Here is a 22,316-nt window from a genome sequence, read left to right on the forward strand (position 1 = left end):
AGCGGGGGCCGGGGCTTAAATAGCCCCGGCTCCGCGCCCGCAGCAAACCCCGTATGTGGGGTGATATTGCCCCTCCCTCCTTCCGGGGCGGCAAAGGCGGCCCCCAGCCTGAGCGCCGGCAAGCCGGCTTGGCTGGGAGGGGCCGGACATAGCCATTGCAGGAGTTGTACAAAAACGGATTCTGTTGGTATTTGTTGATTATATTTCTTTGTACATTATATACATTTTGTAGCGTCATTGAACACAGTATTTGGTTTGTTGTATTTGAGATATTTGCTGCATAAAGATATAACCATACAGTTCACCATTCCAGTGTGGATTCCTGCTCGTAATGATACCATACTTCTTTCTCGGGTCCCACTAATGATTCCCTACTCCTCCACTTGCAGCTGCTGGAATGGCCTTGGGTCAGCCATAGCTCTCACAGGAGTTGTCCTTGAAAAGGCAGCTTCTGGGAGAGCCCTCTCAGCCCCTCTCACCTCACAGGATGTCTGATGTGGGGGAAGAAGTTATAAGAGATTGCAAATGGCTCTGAGTCTCTGCTTCAGAGAGAAGGGCGGGGTATAAATCTGCAGTCTTCTTCTTCTTCTGTATATTGTGAGAGGGCTATTCCTTGATGTAACATTGGTCCCATTATATAAGGGATTTATAAGAGAATCCAAGCTTTAAAGAGCTTTAAATCTCAGAGGCTCCCCTGCCCTTGATAAAACCTTTTCAGTTTAGCTTCGGAAGTGATGGAAATTATCTGGATCCTGCTTCAGGTATTATTATTATTATTATTATCAAGAGGCTATCGTTCACACGATGTGTTCCTTCCAAACTTCTCAGCCCTCCCTGCTGTCTTCAAGAAAGGCATGGAGAACAAAGAGGCTTCGGAAGGTGAGAGCATTGCTTTCCAGTGCGAGCTGACGAAAGCCGCTCCGGTGGAGTGGAAGAAGAAGCACAAGACGCTCCAGCCGAGCGACAAGTACAAAATGAGGCAGGAAGGCGCAGTCTCCGAGCTTGTGATCCACGGTCTAGAACTTAAAGACGCTGGGGATTACGCCTGCCTGTGTGGTGACCAGAAGACAACTGCAGCGCTGGCTGTCCGTGGTAAATCAGAATGTTCTGCATTCAGTGTCTGGCCTGGTCTGAAAAGCCCCCTTTTCTACCTGGTTCCATGCTTTGAAGTCAGATTCATTGCTATGTTGTACCTGGTTTCCTTCAAACTCTCTGGAAATTCCAGTGGGTTTTTCTTTGACACTGCTATTTATTTGCTGTTTCTGCACTGGCTATATAGCAGTGTTCTTCCCTTTTTGTTCTAAGGATCCCTGAGGTTCCTTGGGTGCTACTTAGGGAGAAGATCCTTATTTTCAAACTGAAAGACTACTGGCCCTCCATTACCAGTCTTCCCCTAAATGTTGGAGCTCGTTGTATGAACGTAAGAGAAGCCATGTTGGATTAGACCAATGGCTCATCTAGTCCAACACTCTGGCCAAAGCCCAGGCGCCATCACAGTGGCCAAACACAGTGGCCAAAACCCAGGTGCCATCAGGAAGTCCACCAGCTGGGCCAGAACTCCAGAAGACTTTCCACTGTACCCTCCCCCTGCAAGCACCAAGAATACAGAGCATCACTTGCCCCAGACAGAGAGTTCCATCTATACCCTGTGGCTAATAGCCACTGATGGACTTCTGCTCTATATGCATATCCATAGGAACATCAGAGAAGCCATGTTGGATCAGACTAAGGGTCCATCCAGTCTGACACTCTGGTCGTTTTCGCACTCACCTTCCGCTGGCACGACCCCCCTCTTCACCGCGCAGGATCTGCGCGGATTTCGCACTAAATGCTGCGGAGCAGCCAGAAAAGCCGGAAGCTCCCGTCGCAAAAGCCGCGCAAACGCCAAACTGCTTTTTGGCAGTTTCAGTTTGAGCGGCTTTTGCGCTGGGAGCTTCCGGCTTTTCTGGCTGCTCCGCAGCGTTTAGTGCGAAATCCGTGCAGATCCTGCGCAGTGAAGAAGGGGGTCGCGCCGGCGGAGGGTGAGTGCGAAAACGACCACAGTGTCACACAGTAGCCAAAACTCAGGTGCCATCAGGAGGTCCATCAGCAGGGCCAGAAGTCCTCCCACTGTTGTCCCTCCCTCAAAGCACCAAGAATACAGAGCATCACTGTCCCAGACAGTGAGTTCCATCTATACCTTGTGGCTAATAGCCACTGATGGACCTCTGCTCCATATGCTTATTCAGTGTGTGTTCTAGGTCATGCTCTGGGATCATTTGGGATCACAGTGACAGCCAACGAGTATTGATTGGATCTTAGCACAAACTGGAGCTGTAGAATGTCCTTCAGACTTCTATGCGAAATGCAGAGCTTCAGCAACAGACGATACGAAAAGCGTACCACAAAGGGTGGAAGAATGCCAACTAGTGTCTTAGAGCACACTTAGCCATCCTTATATTTTCCTCATTGAAAAATTCCCTAAATTTTTATTTTTATTTATTCTTCTATTGCCTTTTTAGAGGGAGGAAGCTAGAAACGGTCTGATCGATACAGATGAACGTTTTTGTGGTTTAGGTCCGTGTCTGTAGCCGAAGGCTCTTGCTTTAGAGGCAAAGGGAAATGGAATGACAGATGTTAAATGGGAAGAATAGTTAGATTTGAGTCCAGTAGCACCTTAAAGACCAACAAAATCCAGGATATAAGCCTTTGAGAGTCAATGCTCCCTTCTTTGGTCTCCCCTTGTTGATCTTTCAGGCACCACTGGACTTGAATCTAGGGGTTTTTCCGAATTCTCATTTCCTTGCTTGTAAGTTCCAGTTCCTTCAGGGTTTCTTTCCTGTTCCGCACATGTTTTACTCCCTCTACTGATCAATTTGATATTACAATCCTTTGTGTCCGGCATATCTCAGATTCAAACGGCAGGTTTTTATGGCAGCCATAATGCGCTGTAATACTGAATTAACCACTAGAGGGAGCAAAACACATGCAGAACAGACCCCTCCCAAGAAACAGGAAAAGGAGAAGGCCAAGGAGACGTAGCTGGTCTACTGCAGACCGACGTGCCTGCCCTCCCAAAGCTATCTTCAATGAAGAATAGTGCTCTGCTAATTCCGTATAATTACATAAGGACACAAAGTTGCTGAGAATATTTGCTCCTTCCTTATTCCTCAGCCCTACCTGTGCTTTTCAAGGAAGAACTAAGAAGTGTTGAAGCCAAGAAGGCGAGGACATCACTCTGCACTGTGAGCTGAGCAAGACAGCTTCAGCTCAGTGGAAGAAGGGCAGCAAGTTGCTGAGGCCCAGCGCAAAATACAAAATGAGCCAGAAAGATACAGAGTTAGAACTGGTGATCCAGAACCTAGAAGAGGAGGACTCGGGCGATTATAGCTGTGTGTGTGGCGACCAGCAGACCACAGCTGCCGTACTTGTCCATGGTAATAGCAAGTGTCTCCTATACGGATTATTTTCTGTTGTCCTTTTCCGGTTGTGTTTTGTGTACAGTGTTTGTGACGACCAGCAGACCACAGCTGCCGTACTTGTCCATGGTAATAGCAAGTGTCTCCTATGCGGATTATTTTCTGTTGTCCTTTTCCGGTTGTGTTTTGTGTACAGTGTTTGTGACTCCGTGCAGTGCGTTTGTTGTCCTTTTGAAGCCATATGCATACCGGAAGCTGAACTAAACCCTTGGTCCATCAAGGTCAGTCTTGTCTATTCAGACTGGCTGCAGCTTTCCAGGGTCTCAGGCTGAGATGTTTCGCATCACCAGTTGCCAGATCTTTTAACTGGAGATGCCAGGGATCGAACCTGGGACCTTCTGCATGCCAAGTTGGTGCTCTGCCACTGCCTTTCCTCTGCTGTTGTATGTTTGTTACACGGTTTGGCTAAATGTGCTTTGAATTGCACCTTTCCTTCACCCGCCCCACCATACTCGGTGTGAGATTCCAGTTGAATAGCTGCTCTAAATTCTGGATCATATTTGTAAGAACGTTCACTTCCCAAGCCAGTCCAGTCCTGAATTCAAAGTCACTTCTGTCCACCCATTTGCCCCTCTTGAATCCTTGTGACAATATATTTCAAAAAAGGTCTCTGGAACTTGTGTCTGCTGTGGGATATCCTGGAATTGAATGATCTCCTGGATCACGGGGTATAACACAATATTTTCAACGTCAAAGAGTGCAGATAGTTCCTTCGTCCCACAAAACCACCATGACATCCAGGAACAGCAAGATGGCTCCCGATTCAGGCTGTGTTGTCCTGGAAATGGATGTGGGAAGGATCAAGACATTGGAAGAAGATCTAATATGCTTCTCTGACATGCGGAGAAGGTACCGCCATTCCGTTCTACTTGTGCAGCCTCGAGAGATGGTGCTGCATCAGACAGAGGAGATGTCTCTCCTCTGTGTCTACGCGCTAACATTCTCTGCTTGTTGCATCCCTCAGTTCTTCCAGCCCTCTTCAAAGAGGACCTGAAATTCCAGGAGACCACGGAAGGTGCCACAGTCACCCTGTCCTGTCAGCTGACTAAGGCTGCTACCGTGGAATGGATGAAGGGCCAACATTTGCTTAAAGCGAGCGAGAAATATAAAATGAGCCAGGAAAACTTGGTCGTTCGGCTGAGAATTCAAGAGGTGGATCTGGAGGATGCCGCTGAGTATTCCTGCATCTGTGGGGATCAGAAGACGACAGCGTTCTTGTCCGTGCATGGTAAAGAAAATTAAATTTGCGGTCACCTGATAATCCTGTTATCTGCACCAGTCTGTGTTTTGTGTGTGTGTGAGGTGCTATCAAGTCCCAAGCTGATTTATGGCAAGCCCTCATAGGATTTCCAAAGCAGGAGATGTTCAGACGTGGTTTGCCCTTGCTTGCCTCTACATAGCAACCCAAGATTTCCTTGGTGGGCTCCCATCCAAGAACTAACCAAGGTTGACCGTGCTTAGCTTCCAAGATCTGAAGGAACTTCCAGGGTACACCAGTTGGTAGTTGGATTTAATTTCTCTGTACACTTTTGTCGTTGTGATTTATATAATATTGGTGTCAGTGTTGTCTTCCTGTTGTCTGTTGGGCGAGGCCTTTCACAATGTGTCTGGTACAAGTGCTGCTGAAATAAATTACATATTCCCGGTTCATTTTTGTGATGTTTCCATGAGGTATATTCTCGGGGGGGCGAAGGGGTGGGGGGAATGTCTGGTGTGTCTTCTCTTTGGCCCTGGTAGTCTTTATGTGGACTACCGTTATTGTCATCCTGCCTTTAAGACTCGTAAATTATGATATATGTTTTGCTTTGTCTCTCGTCGTGTTGTCCCCATTGTCTCCCGCAAGTGGTCCCATGTCACTTTTAAATGCAGCATTTCCGTTCTATGATCCGCAGCTTTGCCTGCTCGTTTCAAAAGCAACCTGAAGAACGAGGAAGCCACGGAAGGTGAAACGGCCACACTGCGCTGTGAACTGACCAAGGTCGCAGCTGTGGAGTGGAAGAAAGAGCACCATGTGCTCCAAGCGAACGGAAAGTATTCCATGAGACAGGATGGAGTTAATGTCGAGCTGACGATCCATGAACTGGAGCTCCAGGATATGGGAAATTACACCTGTGTGTGTGGGGACCAACAAACCACAGCAACTTTGACCGTGAACGGTAACTTATGCATTGTAAACGATTGCATCATAATCTGCTATGAAATTTGCTAATTCCATTTTACTGAGTTATAGTTCTCCTCTAAAGCTGCAGTGGCCAACCTTTTGGGGAAATTGACAAGCCCAGATATAAAAGTGTCTCTGCACAGGTAGTTCACAGGCAGAACTGGAGAGATTTTCCCTTTAGAATCCTGAACTGTGGTGTATAAGAACATAAGAGAAGCCATGTTGGATCAGGCCAATGGCCCATCCAGTCCAACACTCTGTGTCACATAAGAACATAAGAGAAGCCATGTTGGATCAGGCCAATGGCCCATCCAGTCCAACACTCTGTGTCACATAAGAACATAAGAGAAGCCATGTTGGATCAGGCCAATGGCCCATCCAGTCCAACACTCTGTGTCACATAAGAACATAAGAGAAGCCATGTTGGATCAGGTCAATGGCCCATCCAGTCCAACACTCTGTGTCACATAAGAACATAAGAGAAGCCATGTTGGATTAGGCTAATGGCCCATCCAGTCCAACACTCTGTGTCACACAGTGGCCAATATATATATATTGTATACGGTTGTATCCCGTAACTTCTCATAACTTCCTGTCGATTGCCTGTACAACTCATAGAATTGGTAATTCTGGTTGTCCAGCCATAATCTATAGTGTAGTTGTAGTTTTATTTATCTATTTTTTAGGTTTATACCCCACTCTCCCTGATGAAGCAGGCTCAGGGTGGCCTCTGACTAGGCCCTCTCACACATAATTGCAGATTGGATATAATAGTCTACAATGATATGAAATACCTAACCCATTGGGTCTAATGGTCATACAAGGTGGGCTTCTGAATAGAAACGTCTTTCTGAATCCTACCGATCCCCTCTTTTCTATCTCCTCACTTACTCTCTAATGTCCAGACATTAAACTTAAACTCTGGTTCTTATCCGATAAATCCTTCACTGATCTCTCCTGCTGACCCGGAGCTCTTGTAATTCCTCCTGGTTCTGTACTCTGACCCCTGATCCTTCCCAGGTCCAAGAAATCTGAAGATCTTTTGTTCTTTCACAACCCTGGTTCATAGAAGGCATCCCCACCATTCCCATTAGGTTCAGGTTTCTGGGCCTCCTTCATAGGTTCTCTTTGTTCTCTTTCTATCCCTCAGCTCTCCCTCCGTTTTTCAAGGAAGAGTTAAAAGATGAGCAGGTTCTGGAAGAAGGAAGAGTCGCTCTACGCTGTGAACTGAGCAAATATGCTCCAGTCGTCTGGCAGAAAGGGCCCAGCCTGCTGAAAGCAGGGGATAAGTATACAATGACACAGGAAGGAACTAACGTAGAGCTGGCTATCCACCACGTAGAAATGCAAGATGCAGGAGAATATACCTGCGCATGTGGAGACCAGAAGACGACAGCTGCTTTAACTGTAAATGGTAAACTAATAATAATAATAACCTTGCTGCGATCATCTTGGTTAGATGCTTTTCCAGTAGGGTTGCCAAGTCCAATTTAAGAAATATCTGGGGACTTTGGGGGTGGATCCAGGAGTCTTTGGGGCGGAGCCAGGAGACATTGGGGGCGGAGCCGAGAGCAAGGGTGTGACAAGCATAATTGAACTCCAAAGGGAGTTCTGGCCCTCACATTTAAAGGGACTGCACAATTTTTTAAATGCCTTCCTTCCATAGGGAATAATGAAGGATAGGGGCACCTTCTTTTGGGGCTCATAGAATTGGACCCCCTGGTCCAATCTTTTTGAAACTTGGGAGGTATTTTGGGGAGAGGCACTAGATGCTATACTGAAAATTTGGTGCCTCTATCTCAAAAAACACCCCCCCCAGAGCCCCTGATACCCGCGGGTCAATTCCCCATCATTCCCTATGGGAATCGTTCATAGAGGTGCATGATGGCTCTGGGGGAGGGGCTTCCCCCGCCGGCCAGCTGGCTGGGGGAGGGGGGAAGCCTGTAAAACCGGGGGATCCCCCTCTGGGACCTGGGGATTGGGAAGCCTATTTTCCAGTGTAACTTCTAAAGTTTCACAGTTCATACAATATCTTCCTTTCTCATTCATGCAGAAACTGGTTATCTGATTTTTTTAAAAAAAATTTACACATTTATTAGCTAGTTATGCTTATGTGTTATTTTGTTTTTTAAAATGTTTTGTTGCCTTCCCGTTCGTTCTCCTCGTTCATTTCGTGATTCTCAAATTGTGCCAGTTAGACTCCTTTCGTTGCTCCAAATGCCTGTTCAACTTGTTGAGCATTTCAAAATCAAACTGGGTGAAGGCTTTATATAAAAAAAAAAGTCCGGTGCTCAAATCTTTAATGAACTGAGAATGCTCCTGATCGGTGACTCTCATTCTGGATGTGGCCCTAGAATGTGGATCAAAAAATCCACATAATTCTAGCATATACAGACAGGGGGGATTTTTCTGCAAGCCCAGGGAAACCAAGGTTTGCATAAAAATCCTAAATGCTACAAGTTCGGAAGAAGAAGAAGAATTGCAGATTTATACCCCGCCCTTCTCCCTAAATCAGAGACTCAGAGAGGCTTACAATCTCCCATATTTTCTCCACCACAACAGACACCCTGTGAGGTGGGTGGGGCTGGAGAGGGCTCTCACAGCAGCTGCCCTTTCAAGGACAACCTCTGCCAGAGCTACGGCTGACCCAAGGCTATCCAGCAGGTGCAAGTGGAGGAGTGGGGAATCAAACCCGGGTCTCCCAGATAAGAGTCCGCACACTTAACCACTACACCAAACTGGCTCACTGGAGGGGGGTTACAAAACCTCGAACCAGAGAAACATTGTTTGCTCAAGTGCAGATCAACATAAAAGTGGAGGAGTGGGGAATCAACCCGGTTCTCCCAGATAAGAGTCCGCACACTTAACCACTACACCAAACTGGCTCTAGATGGGCAAAGACCACTACACCAAACTGGCACTTAACCACTACACCAAACTGGCTCTAGATGGGCAAAGAAGAGGGAAGCAAGAAAGTAAATTGTTGTTGCAGCTGTTGGTAGGTAGAAAGAAAGCCAGCCTGGCAAAAAATTCAATGGTAGTCATTGGTGCAAGGAAGTGCAGCATTCTCCTTCCATCCACAGAAAGAGCAGACAAGCAGAGGTGGGTAAGAGAAATGGGAAAGGGAGGAGACGATGCTGCTGCTACTGCTTTTTCAGTTTGGTGTAGTGGTTAAGTGCGCGGACTCTTATCTGGGAGAACCGGGTTGGATTCCCCACTCCTCCACTTGCGCCTGCTGGAATGGCCTTGGGTCAGCCATAGTGGTTAAGTGAGCAGACTCTTATCTGGGAGAAACGGGTTGGATTCCCCACTCCTCCACTTGCAGTTGCTGGAATGGCCTTGGGTCAGCCATAGTGGTTAAGTGAGCGGACTCTTTTCTAGGAGAACCGGGTTGGATTCCCCACTCCTCCACTTGGAGCTGCTGGAATGGCCTTGGGTCAGCCATAGTGGTTAAGTGCGTGGATTCTTATCTGGGAGAACCGGGTTGGATTCCCCACTCCTCCACTTGCATCTGCTGGAATGGCCTTGGGTCAACCATAGTGGTGGTGAGCGGACTCTTATCTGGGAGAATCAGGTTTCATTCCCCACTCCTCCACTTGCAGCTGCTGGAATGGCCTCGGGTCAGCCATAGTGGTTAAGTGAACGGACTCTTATCTAGAAGAACCGGATTGGATTCCCCACTCCTCCATTTGCATCCGCTGGAATGGCCTTGGGTCAGCCATAGTGGTTAAGTGAGCGGACTCTTATCTGGGAGAACCGGGATTAATTCCCCACTCCTCCACTTGCAGCTGCTGGAATGGCCTTGAGTCAGCCATAGTGGTTAAGTGAGAGGACCCTTATCTGGAAGAACTGGGATTGATTCCCCCACTCCTCCACTTGGAGCTGCTGGAATGGCCTTGGCGCAGCCATAGTGGTTAAGTGCATGGATTCTTATCTGGGGAGAACTGGGTTGGATTCCCCACTCCTCCACTTGCATCTGCTGGAATGGCCTTGGGTCACCATAGTGGTGAAGTGCGCGGACTCTTATCTGGGAGAAACGGGTTGGATTCCCCACTCCTCCACTTGGAGCTGCTGGAATGGCCTTGGGTCAATCATAGTGGTGAAGTTAGCGGACTCTTATCTGGGAGAACCGGGTTGGATTCCCCACTCCTCCACTTGCAGCTGCTGGAATGACCTTGGGTCAGCCATAGTGGTGAAGTGAGCGGACTCTTATCTGGAGAACTGGGATTAATTCCCCACTCCTCCACTTGCAGCTGCTGGAATGGCCTTGAGTCAGCCATAGTGGTTAAGTGAGAGGACCCTTATCTGGGAGAACTGGGATTGATTCCCCACTTCTCCACTTGCAGCTGCTGGAATGCCTTTGGTCAGCCATAGTGGTTAAGTGAGCGGACTCTTATCTGGGAGAACCAAGTTTGATTCCCCACTCCTCCACTTGCATCTGCTGGAATGGCCTTGGGTCAACCATAGCTCTCACAGGAGTTGTCCTCGAAAGGGCAGCTGTTGTGAGAACCCTCTCAGCCCCACCTACCTCATAGGGTGTCTGTTGTTGTGGGGTGGGGGGAGGTAAAGGAGATTGTGATCACTCTGAGGCTCTGAGATCCAGAGTCGAGCGTGGGATATAAATCCAATATCTTCTTCTACCTCACAAGGCGTCTGTTGTGGGGGAGGAAGGTAAAGGAGATTGTGAGCTGCTCTGAGACTCTTCGGATTGGAGGGTGGGATATAAATCAAGTAACGGGGGGAGGAAGGTAAAGGAGATTTTTTTTTTATAAAACAATTTTATTCGGTAACATATGGTAACATATTTCTTGCATCATTAATAATTTCTTTTATCTATCCCATATATTACTTTCTACCCACCCCTCCCCCCGTTACTTGAATCCTAACAGAAAAGTCTCTGCAACTTTCTTAAAATCATATCGCAAGATCTTAGAAATTTCTTGTTGAATCATCTGCTAATACTTTTTTGCTCTTTCACAAGTCTACCACATATGGTAGAAAGAACCTTCATGTTTTTTACATTTCCAACATCTATCTGGCATCTTGTTGTTCATCTTTGCCATTTTTTTAGGAGTCATATACCATCTATACATCATTTTAAAACAATTCTCTTTAATACTATGACACGTTGAGAGCTTCATAGAGTTCTTCCACAAATATTCCCGTTTCCATCTGCATTTCTTTATTTACATTAATTGCCCATTCAATAATTTGAGATTTCATTACTTCATCCTCCGTAGACCATTTTAAAAGTAATTTATATATTTTTGAAATTAATTTTTCATTGTCTCCAAGCAGAACTTTTTCCATTTCTACTTGTTCTTTTCTTATTCCTTCAGTTTTCATATCATTATCCACCAAACTCTTAATTTGTTGCATTTGAAACCAATCATATTTATTGTTCAGCTCTTCACTTTTTGCCACTTTGTATTTTAAATAATTGATTGTATGACAACTACTTTTCTTCACCTATCTCAGCCGTTATTTTTATTACTTCAGCGGGCACTATGCATAGCTGTCTTCTCTCATCTTCATATTTCTTATATTTCATCCATGTATTTAACAAATTATTTCTTATATAATGGTGAGAGAAAAAACCGTCCATCTTCTTTTTTCCATAATACAAATATGCGTGCCAGCCAAATTTATTTCCATGACCTTCCAGCACTAAGAGTTTTTTTATTTAACAGCATTATCCATTCTTTTATCTACACTAAACAAACTGCTTCTTGATATGATTTTAAATTCGGTAATTGAAATCCACCTCTCTCTTTTGCATCTGTCAAAATTTTCATTTTGATCCTTGGTTTCTTCCTAGCTCACACAAATTCTGAGATTTTTCATTTATCAAATTGTTTACTATCTTTCACAATAGGAATAGTTTGAAACAAATACATTATTCTTGGTAGAATATTCATTTTAATTGCAGCTATTCTGCCCAGCAATGACAAATTAAGTTTATTCCATTTTAACATATCTTCATCCATTTTACGCCATAGCTTCTCATAGTTATTTTTGAACAAATCAATATTCTTCATTGTTATTTCCACACCCAAATATTTTACCTTGGAGCTAACTTCACAGCCTGTCAGTCTCTGCAAGGCCTGTTGCATGTTTATTTGCATATTTTTAGAAGATAAAGGAGATTGTGAGCCACTCTGAGACTCTTTGGAGTGGAGGGCGGGATATAAATCTAATATCTTCATCTACCTCACAGGGTGTCTGTTGTGGGGAGGGGGTGGGGAAGGTAAAGAAGATTGTGACCACTCTGAGGCTCTGAGATTCAGAGTATAGGGCAGGATATAGCTCCAATATCTTCTTCTTCCTTCCTTCCTTTCCCTATTGCCTGCCTCTACACAGGAGAGGTGACCAAGAAATGATGACTGGCAGAAGGAGATGAGGACACTGCCTTCTTGCTTCCTCATCCCTTGGCAGAGAGAGAAGGCTGGCAAGTGGGGACCATTGTGAAGAGGAGGGGGAAGCACCGGCCCCCTCCTCCCTTCCAGTTTGGTATAGTGGTTAAGTGTGCGGACTCTTATCTGGGAGAACCGGGTTTGATTCCCCACTCCTCCACTTGCACCTGCTGGAATGGCCTTGGGTCAGCCATAGCTCTGGCAGAGGTTGTCCTTGAAAGGGCAGCTGCTGTGAGAGCCCTCTCCAGCCCCACCCACCTCACAGGGTGTCTGTTGTGGGGGAGGAAGGGAAAGGAGATTGTGAGCCGCTCTGAGACTCTTCGGAGTGGAGGGTGGGATATAAATCCAATATCTTCTTCCTACCCCACAAGTTCCTTACAATTCTCTGCTTGTTGTTTCCATTTTTGAGACCACTCAGAGAGGTCCAGTTTAGGAACACAGGACTAATGTTACCTCTAAGCTGCAGAGTCTTGGGAGCAAAACTTCTACTTTGTGAGCTACTGTCATTAAAACTGTGAGCTACTGCATAAATTAGTGTGTTCTGGGGTAATCTTTCCTGAGCTAAGACAAAAACGTGTGAGCTGGAGGCTAAAAATCTGTGAGCTAGCTCACGCTAGCTCAGCTTAGAGGAAACACTGCACAGGACCAAAGAGAAAAATATCTGAAGAAGTTTCTGTAACTCAGATTGGTTTCACCATGTGTTCTTGGAAGAGTTAAAAGATGAATTGTGTTTTGTCTTCTGTGGCTGCACCCAGACCATCCCAGGCAGATGGCAGGGGTGGCACAGTGAGGAGGATGCCAGTGCATACCAACAGGAGCAAAGGAGGAGAATGGAGTTACCTCCTGGACGTGTGTTGTCACTGCCTAGATCCAAACTGAACCCCTGTGGCAGTGCTATGTCTTGACTGGTGGTGGTACAGGGCCAGGAGAGAATGAGCGTGCTTTGCGTTGGGTGGCAAAATACTTTAAACCAGTGCACACTACTTTAAACCAATGCTAATGACTCCTCTGTTGGTTGTGCGGTCTCAGCCTTGCCTGCCCGTTTCCAAGAAGAACTGGGGAACCAAGAGGTCACTGAAGGGGAAGCTGCCGTTCTCCGGTGTGGTCTGACCAAGATGGCTCAAGTTGAGTGGAGAAAGGGAGATCTGGTTCTCAGACGGAGTGAGAAATACGCAATGAAACAAGAAGGCATCATTTCAGAGCTGGTGATCCACAATCCAGAAGAAAAGGATGCAGGGCAGTATACCTGCATTTGTGGAGACCAGCAGACTACCGCTACCTTAAAAGTCAACGGTAAAGAATACTCCAAAACCCATCTGGCTTTTACCTTGTCTTCCTGAAGTAACAATTATGGAAATGGGTTCCTGCATGTGTTTTTAAGCCCTCTCACTGATCCTTCCCGCATTCCTTTCTGTTGGAATTTGATGAATTAGTGGCTACTTATCTATTTCCCCCTTCCTGCTGATTTCATCTGACTGCTCAAAGATGACTGTGTTCTCAGTTTCTCTCTCTCCCAGTAGATACTTCCTTCTTTTCCTGACCATATAACTGTCATATAAATGTGACCCAGTTGGTGCTGTTTGGTTGGTTCCTACAGGTTTGTTACTAATGAGATCTGAGTTGGAGTCCCTTTGCATGGACCTCGTGTATACCACCTGTCTCCTCAGTTGGGTTATAAAGCAATATAAGAACATAAGAGAAGCCATGTTGGATCAGGCCAGTGACCCATCCAGTCCAACACTCTGTGTCACATAAGAGAAGCCATGTTGGATCAGGCCAGGGCCCATCCAGTCCAACACTCTGTATCACATAAGAACATAAGAGAAGCCATGTTGGATCAGGCCAATGGCTCATCCAGTCTAACACTCTGTGTCACATAAGAACATAAGAGAAGCCATGTTGGATCAGGCCAATGGTCTATCCAGTCCAACACTCTGTGTCACATAAGAACATAAGAGAAGCCATGTTGGATCAGGCCAATAGCCATCCAGTCCAACACTCTGTGTCACATAAGAACAGAAGAGAAGCCATGTTGGAGCAGGCGTTGTGAGTTTGCGTTGTGAGTTGACAAAGCCTGGTGCCTCAGTGCAGTGGAAGAAGGAGCGTGAAGTCCTCCAACCTAGCAACAAGCACCTCATTAGACAGGAAGGTCCATTTGTTGAGTTGATGATATCTAATGCGGGTCTGAAGGACGTTGGAGAATATACTTGTGTTTTTGGAGACCACAAGATGACAACCACCTTAAAAGTCCATGGTAAAATCATATGCTGCAGATGACATAGAATGAACATATATCTTTACTTATAGCCGCCTGACCTTTGGACTTACGCACTATTGTTCCATCTCACATCACTCCCGGACACAGATTTTGGCCTTTGGGGTTGTGTTCCTATTTCTGTTGTTTGTCTTCATGTCCTGTTACATTTCTGATGTCCATCATTCGTTGAGAAACTGCATGTGAAGATCACTGTATGTCAGTCTGTTATATTCTCTCCTCTTCACGGTTGCACACCGGTGCCTGCTGATGCCAATGGAAGTCGTTCCATTTTAATTCAGCAGGTACAGGAACAGACCTTTGCACAAATTGTCCACCTCGTTTCCCTGCTTCTCACCTGTCCCCATCCCATACAAGTCCCCTCCGATCACAGCACCCTACTGGCAATGCTGAATCACACAATTATTTTGTGTTCTGCAGCCCTCCCGCCGCAATTCAGAACAGAATTGAAGGACGTGGGAGCCACTGAGGCCGGAACAGCTACTCTGCGCTGTGAGCTCACCAAGGATGCTCCTGTAGAATGGATGAAGGAAAACAAGAAGATAGCTGAAAGTGACAAATACCGAATCCGACAGCAAGACACAGTCATTGAGCTGGCAATCCATGATTTAGATATTCAGGATGCTGGGCGATATACCTGTATATGTGGAGATCAGAAAACCACAGCGGTCTTAACAGTGAACGGTAAAAAAAAAAAAAAATTAAATTAGAGCCACAGAATGTATTTGCTGAATAGGAGGCTTGTAAATAAGGGATACATTATTATTATTATTATTATTATTAGTAGTAGTAGTGGTGGTATTATTATTATTATTATTATTATTATTAGCATTAGTATTAGTACTAGTACTAGTATTATTAATTACATTTATGAATGGCCTAATCCCGGCCCATGCCAGGCTCTAGGCGATGAACAACAAAAGGTACACATAAAATCAATAAAATCAGTAACTTAAAACAGTTGCAGCCCAATAAACCTACTTTACAGTGTGCTGTAATTCTGCTCTCCAGGCATTGGGAGCAGTTCCCCCCTTAAGTAGATGGTTGGGAGGGGGTGCCAGCCTGGCAACAGTCGCTGTCCTCAAACAAAAGCCGGGTACAACATCTCTGCTTTGCAGGCCCTGCGGAACTGTAAAAGATCCCACAGGGCGCTGGTGTCCTCTGGCAGAGAGTTCCCCAGGTTGAGGACAGCCATACCTCTTCAGGGCATGTTTAGATACGTGGGAAGGCTGAAACAAATGCTTCAATTGAAACCTAGGGTCTGGTTTACAAGTACATATGCACTGTACGGTTATGGCCATCCTTGTCGACAATTCGGTGAGCGAATAGTCATCGTTGAATGTATTTGCTGAATAGCAGGCTTAGAAAAGATACAGAAGGTTAGGTATGTGGGAAGGTTGAAATAAGTGCTTCATTTAAAACCTAGGACCCGGTTTACAAATGCTTGGGTGCATTGTTTGGGTATGGCCAAATACGGCAATGATTCGGTGAGCAAATGGTTGTAATTGAAAAGCACTGCCTTTGAAGTCGCATTGAGTCGCAGAAACATTTGGCCCGTAATGCTCCAGTTAGACCTGCGAGCCATCTCTTAAAGTTGCAAATGGGCGATGAACCGTCTTTTGTGATAATACTACTCAATCAGTTTATGACAACCTTAGTTTTAGGGTTTGTAGAATCTTTCGGGCTCAAGTGCCGTGTTCTACTGGAGAAAGTTTTTCTTCCAGACATTTCGTTCTCAGCTGTGGAGAACATCCTCAGTGGCGTTGCAGCCGGAGCAGGCGCTCTGACCTTCTTGGCTGCTGTGCATTGAGTGAGGCCAGGGCTGCTGGAGAGCTGCTATTTCTAGGCTGGAGGGGGCAATTGGTTTGTGAATGTACCCATTGCTTGGTGGGGCTTCCTGGAAGGGTGGTGATAAGGAAACTGGCTGTGGAATGTGACCATTGTTCTTTGTTGATTGCTGGGAGGGTTGGAAGGGGTGTGAAGATAAGGAAGATGATTGTTGATTGTGCTGATTGTTCTCTGGAATGTGCTGGTTGTTCTGTGACCTTCTGCAATTTGTAGTCTGTAGGATGTTTTGCAGACCTCTCACCACACCCCCTCCAGTCTAGAAATAGCAGCTCTCCAGCAGCCCTGGCCTCACTCAATGCACAGCAGCCAAGAAGGTCAGAGCGCCTGCTCCGGCTGCAACGCCACCGCGGATGTTCTCCGCAGCTGAGAACGAAACGTCTGGAAGAAAAACTTTCTCCGGTAGAACACGGCACTTGAGCCCGAAAGATTCTACAAACCCTAATGATGATGCCAGCCGTGAAAACCTGAAATCTTTGACAACCTTAGTTTTGTTTCTGATTTTATTCTTAAAAGCACTGAAGCCGCGGATATTTGTGGCATTCCAGACTTGATTTCAAACACTGAAATCAGCTGGCAGTTTGGAATTCAAAACATTGCCGTTTGGACATGTTTGTTTTCTGACATCGTCTCTTGAATCGAATTTGAAATGTTCGCCCTTTGGTATTCGTTTCAAAGTTAGTCTCTGTTAAAGTAATCGTGCCTTTTTTTCTGTAACGAATAATGGCAAGGTCAGGGTACTGTTTATAAGTTGTCAATTTTTAATTATGTATCTTCATTGGACATTGGGAATGCCCTTTCTTTCTTACGATATAGGCTAAAGAAAAAGTTCTGTGCTGTGTGGTAAACTCTAGCGTCATCTCGAAGAAAATTTCCATTCTCGCTACCTCTGTTTTTCTTTGCCTTTGGGATTTTGTTCTACAGCTGTTGAAAGCGCTAGGAGCATGGAAACGTTCTTAGATTCCTCTCTTAGCGAACAATAATCTTTTTCTGTCTACATCAACCGTTTTTGACTCCACAGCCCTCAAGCCTGAATTCCAGCAACGTCTGAAGAACCAGAAAGCCGAAGAAGGTGAAGCGGCCAAGTTGCGTTGTGCGGTAACGGTGGCGAAGGCCACAGTGGAGTGGCGAAAAGATGGCATGGTTCTTCAGTCTGGCTCCAAATATGAAATCAGGGAAGAAGGTACTATCCGTGAACTGCTCATTCACGAGCTGGAACCTAAAGACAGTGGAGAATATTCATGCATTACTGGGGATCAGACGACATCTGCCACTTTGACAGTGAAGGGTAAGAGACAATGTAATTTTTCAATAATTTTTTCCTACTATACACCTGCCTCATCTGGATGCTTTCATACCAGAATAATACAATCTGTTCCTAATTACTAGAAAAACAATGCAGCAAATTGTAGATAGTCAACCACTGGGAAGTGTTTTTGAACGGTTAATGTGCTATCATAGGTTTTATTCTCAAAAGTGCTGAAGTCATGGATACTTGTGGTGTTTCAGACTTAATTTCAAAAATTCAATTTTTTGTAGCATATTAGGCCACACCTCCCTGATGTAGCTGATCCCCCAAGAGCTTATAGTAGGCCCTGTAATAAGAGCTCAGAACTCTTTTGATTGAACTTGAAGGGCTGTCATAGAGAGGATGGTGCAGAATTGTTCCTGTGGCCTCAGAAGGTAGGACCAGAACCAGTGGGTTGAAATTAAATCAAAAGAGTTTATAGCTCAACATTAGGAAGAACTTCCTGACCGTTAGAGTGGTTCCTCAGTGGAACAGGAGGTGGTGGGCTCTCCTTCCTTGGAGGTTTTTCAACAAAGGCTAGATGGCCATCTGACAGCAATGAGGATCCTGTGAATTTAGGGGGAGGTGTTTGTGAGTTTAGAGCGGTTCCTCGGGAGGTGGTGGGCTCTCCTTCCTTGGAGGTTTTTAAACAGAGGCTAGATGACCATCTAACAGCAATAAAGATCCTGTGAATTTTGTTGGGGGTGTTTGTGATTTTTCTGCATTGTGCTGGCAGTTGGACTAGATGGTCCTGGAGGTCGCTTCCAACTCTAGGATTCTATGATTGTGTGCACAGAACAAAGCAGTGGCTGCATCATTCTGCATGGCCTTTCCCCCACTGATTTCCCCTCTTTTCATGGATCCATACCATGACTCTTGCAGGACTTGACATAACCATCATCAGGGGTCTGAAGAATGCTGAGGTGTATGAAGACGAAGACGTGACCTTTGAGTGCAAAGTTTCACATGACAATGCAAGAGATGTAGAGTGGAAGCTGCAGGATGCGCCCCTCCAGAACAATGAGATGAATGAGATCTCCGTTGAAAAGGGCAGGGTCCACACCCTGAGGCTCAGGAAGGTCACCCAGCAGGATTCTGGAACTGTCACCTTCCGAGTTGGGCCGTACACCTCCACAGCACAACTCACAGTGAAAGGTAATGATCATCACACCTTCAGGTGGTTGCTATGAAGTTCAGCTCCCTACAAAGACACCCTTATGCACCTCTGGTTGCCTTGTTATTAAAAACAAGTTAGTATGAAGTTCCAGTTCATAGATCCAGTTGATCCAGTTTGGTGTAGCAGTTGAAAGCCAGCTTGGTTGAGAGCCTGGGGGTATTTGGCGTAGTGGTTAAGTGTGTGGACTCTTACCTGGGCGGACCAGGTTTGATTCCCCACCTCCACTTGCAGCTGCTGGCATGGCCTTGGGTCAGCCATAGTGGTTAAGTGTGCGGACTCTTATCTAGGAGAACCGGGTTTGATTCCCCACTCCTCCACTTGCAGCTGCTGGAATGGCCTTGGGTCAGCCATAGTGGTTAAGTGCGCGGACTCTTATCTTGGAGAACTGGGTTTGACTCCCCACTCCTCCACTTGCAGCTGCTGAAATGGCCTTGGGTTAGCCATAGTGGTGAAGTGAGCGGACTCTTATATGGGAGAACTGGATTTGATTCCCCACTCCTCCACTTGCAGCTGCTGGAATGTCCTTGGGTCAGCCATAGTGGTGAAGTGAGCAGACTCTTATCTGGGAGAACCAGGTTTGATTCCCCACTCCTCCACTTGCAGCTGCTGGAATGGTCTTGGGTTAGCCATAGCTATTGCAGGAGTTGTCCTTGAAAGGGCAGTTGCTGTGGGAGCCCTCTCAGCCCCACCCGCCTCACAGGGTGTCTGTGTGGGAGGAGAAGACATAGGAGATTGTGAGCCGCTCTGAGTCTCTGATTCAGAATGAAGAGCGGGGTATAAATCTGCAGTCTTCTTCTTCCCTATTCTCTTGTCTGCTGCCACATGAGCCAGAGGGATGCAACCAAGATTGGAATCTCTGCTTGTTCCTTTAAGTGTTTTAATTAAATCTTTCACATTATTTTTTTCAGCACCACTTCCTTTCTTTAAAGAAAAGTTAGAGAACAAAGAGCTACAAGAGGACAGTACAGCCCTCCTGAAATGTGAAGTCTCCCAGCCCAACGTCTCAGCAACGTGGAAAAAAGGCACCGAGGTGATTTCTCCAAGCCCCAAATATGAAATCAGACAAGAAGGAACAACACATACGTTGAAGATTTATGATCTGAAAGTGGAAGATTCCGGCAAATACACCTGTGACATTGGCAATGAGAAGACCATGGCAATGGTAGCTGTCGAAGGTAGGGGTTTTGTTAAGCAAGAAAGAAACCATCTTTTCTTTGGTAATGATCCTGTACATCTCATCCTACAACTGGCTTTTGTTCTAAACTTAAAAGATCCTCCTTCACAGTTCTTCTTAAGAAAAGCAGAAGAGTCCTGCTGGATCAGACCATTGATCCATCTAAGCCAGCCTCCTGTCTCACACGGTGGCCCACCAGTTCCTCTGGAGGGCCAAGCACAAGGAATAGAGGCTGAGGCCTTCCCCTGATAAGAACATCCGAAGAGTCCTGCTGGATCAGACCAATAAGGGTCCATCTAGTTCAGCCTCCTGTCTCACACAGCGGTCAGCCAGTTCCTCTGGAGGGTCAACAACAGGGCAGAGAGGTCCAGGCCTTCCCCTGAAAAGAACATCCGAAGAGTCCTGCTGGATCAGACCAGTGAGGGTCCATCTAGTCCAGCCTCCTGTCTCACACAGTTCCGCAGGATGGCCAACAGTAGGGCTTGAAGGCCATGCCCTTCCCCTGATAAGAACATAAGAAGAACCCTGGTGGATCTGATCAGTGAGGGTCCATCCAGTCCAGTATCCTGCATCACACAGTGGCCTCTGGAGAGCTACCAACAGGCATAGGGATCAAGAGCCATTTTGGTGTAGTGGTTAAGTGTGCAGACTCTTATCTGGGGTTTGATTCCCCACTCCCCCACTTGCAGCTGCTGGAATGGCCTTGGGTCAGCCATAGTGGTGAAGTGAGCAGACACTTATCTGGGAGAACCGGGTTTGATTCCCCACTCCTCCACTTGCAGCTGCTGGAATGGCGTTGGGTTAGCCATAGTGGTGAAGTGAGCGGACACTTATCTGGGAGAACCGGGTTTGATTCCCCACTCCTCCACTTGCAGCTGCTGGAATGGCGTTGGGTTAGCCATAGTGGTGAAGTGAGCGGACACTTATCTGGGAGAACCGAGTTTGATTCCCCACTCCTCCACTTGCTGCTGCTGGAATGGCCTTGGGTCAGCCATAGTGGTGAAGTGAGCGGACTCCTATCTGGGAGAACCAGGATTGATTCCCCACTCCCCCACTTGCAGCTGCTGCAATGGGTCAGCCATAGGTTTCGTAGGAGTTGTCCTTGAAATGACAGCTGCTGTAAGAGCTTTCTCAGCCCCACTTTCCTCACAGGCTGTCTGTTGGGAAGGGGCGGGGGGAGAGAAGGTAAAGGAGATTGTGACCGCTCTGAGACTCTGATATTCAGAATATTGGGTGGAATATAAATGTAATTAGTTCTTCATCTTCTTCTTCTTCTCCTCTTTCTCCTCCTCCTCCTCCTTCCCTTGATGTTGCCTCCTGGCTCTGGGATTCAGAGGCTGACTACCTCTGAATGATGAGGTTCCCTTTACTCACACCATGGCTAGTATCCTCCATGAATAATCCCCCTGTTTATTCCTGTGGTCTTCACATCCTCAATTTCCCCATGTGTTTCTCAGCCCTTCCAGTGCTTTTTGAAGCTGAGCTGCAGAACCAAGACGTGGAAGAAGGTGAGACAGTCACCCTCCGGGCTCAGCTCTCCAAACCCAACGTGGCCGTGAAGTGGAGCAAAGGCTCATTCAAGCTGCGAGCCAGTGACAAGTATGAGATGAGGCAAAAGGGTTCGGTGGTCGAACTTCTCATCCACAATGCTCTGCCTGAGGATTCTGGAGACTACACTTGTGACTCCGGTGACCAGCAGTCTACTGCCTCCTTGCAAGTAAAAGGTGAGAATGAGATACCTTTTGAAACAAGCGACTTGGGATGTGCTATAGCAGAGGTGTTGAACACATCTGTTGTGGGGGAGAGATCCGACATAAATGTCACTTTGTGAGGCTGGGCCATGTGTGCCATAAAATATAAGAACATAAGAGAAGCCATGTTGGATCAGGCCAGTGGCCCATCCAGTCCAACACTCTGTGTCACATAAGAACATAAGAGAAGCCATGTTGGATCAGGCCAATGGTCCATCCAGTCCAACACTCTGTGTCACATAAGAACATAAGAGAAGCCATGTTGGATCAGGCCAGTGGCCCACCAGTCCAACACTCTGTGTCACATAAGAACTTAAGAGAAGCCGTGTTGGATCAGGCCAGTGGCCCATCCAGTCCAACACTCTGTGTCACATAAGAACACAAGAGAAGCCATGTTGGATCAGGCCAATGGCCCATCCAGTCCAACACTCTGTGTCACATAAGAACACAAGAGAAGCCATGTTGGATCAGGCCAATGGCCCATCCAGTCCAACACTCTGTGTCACATAAGAACTTAAGAGAAGCCATGTTGGATCAGGCCAGTGGCCCATCCAGTCCAACACTCTGTGTCACATAAGAGAAGCCATGTTGGATCAGGCCAGTGGCCCATCCAGTCCAACACTCTGGGTCACATAAGAACATAAGAGAAGCCATGTTGGATCAGGCCAGTGGCCCATCCAGTCCAACACTCTGTGTCACATAAGAACATAAGAGAAGCCATGTTGGATCAGGCTAGTGGCCCCTCCAGTCCAACACTCTGGGTCACATAAGAAC

At 46.5% G+C, this 22,316-nt stretch overlaps 1 protein-coding gene across 1 annotated transcript in view; it reads left to right on the top strand.

Moving 5' to 3' along the window:
* OBSCN (obscurin, cytoskeletal calmodulin and titin-interacting RhoGEF) overlaps nt 1-22,316 on the top strand; it is a 294,242-nt gene that overhangs the window by 145,693 nt on the left and 126,233 nt on the right. Inside the window, 8 exon segments of the mRNA XM_060248274.1 lie at nt 829-1,092; nt 5,351-5,614; nt 6,770-7,033; nt 13,062-13,325; nt 17,174-17,440; nt 18,323-18,595; nt 19,526-19,792; nt 21,249-21,515. Coding sequence (XP_060104257.1) covers nt 829-1,092; nt 5,351-5,614; nt 6,770-7,033; nt 13,062-13,325; nt 17,174-17,440; nt 18,323-18,595; nt 19,526-19,792; nt 21,249-21,515 — 2,130 coding nt within the window.

Source organism: Heteronotia binoei, chromosome 10 (genome assembly GCF_032191835.1).
Source record: "Heteronotia binoei isolate CCM8104 ecotype False Entrance Well chromosome 10, APGP_CSIRO_Hbin_v1, whole genome shotgun sequence".
NCBI lineage: Eukaryota > Metazoa > Chordata > Lepidosauria > Squamata > Gekkonidae > Heteronotia > Heteronotia binoei.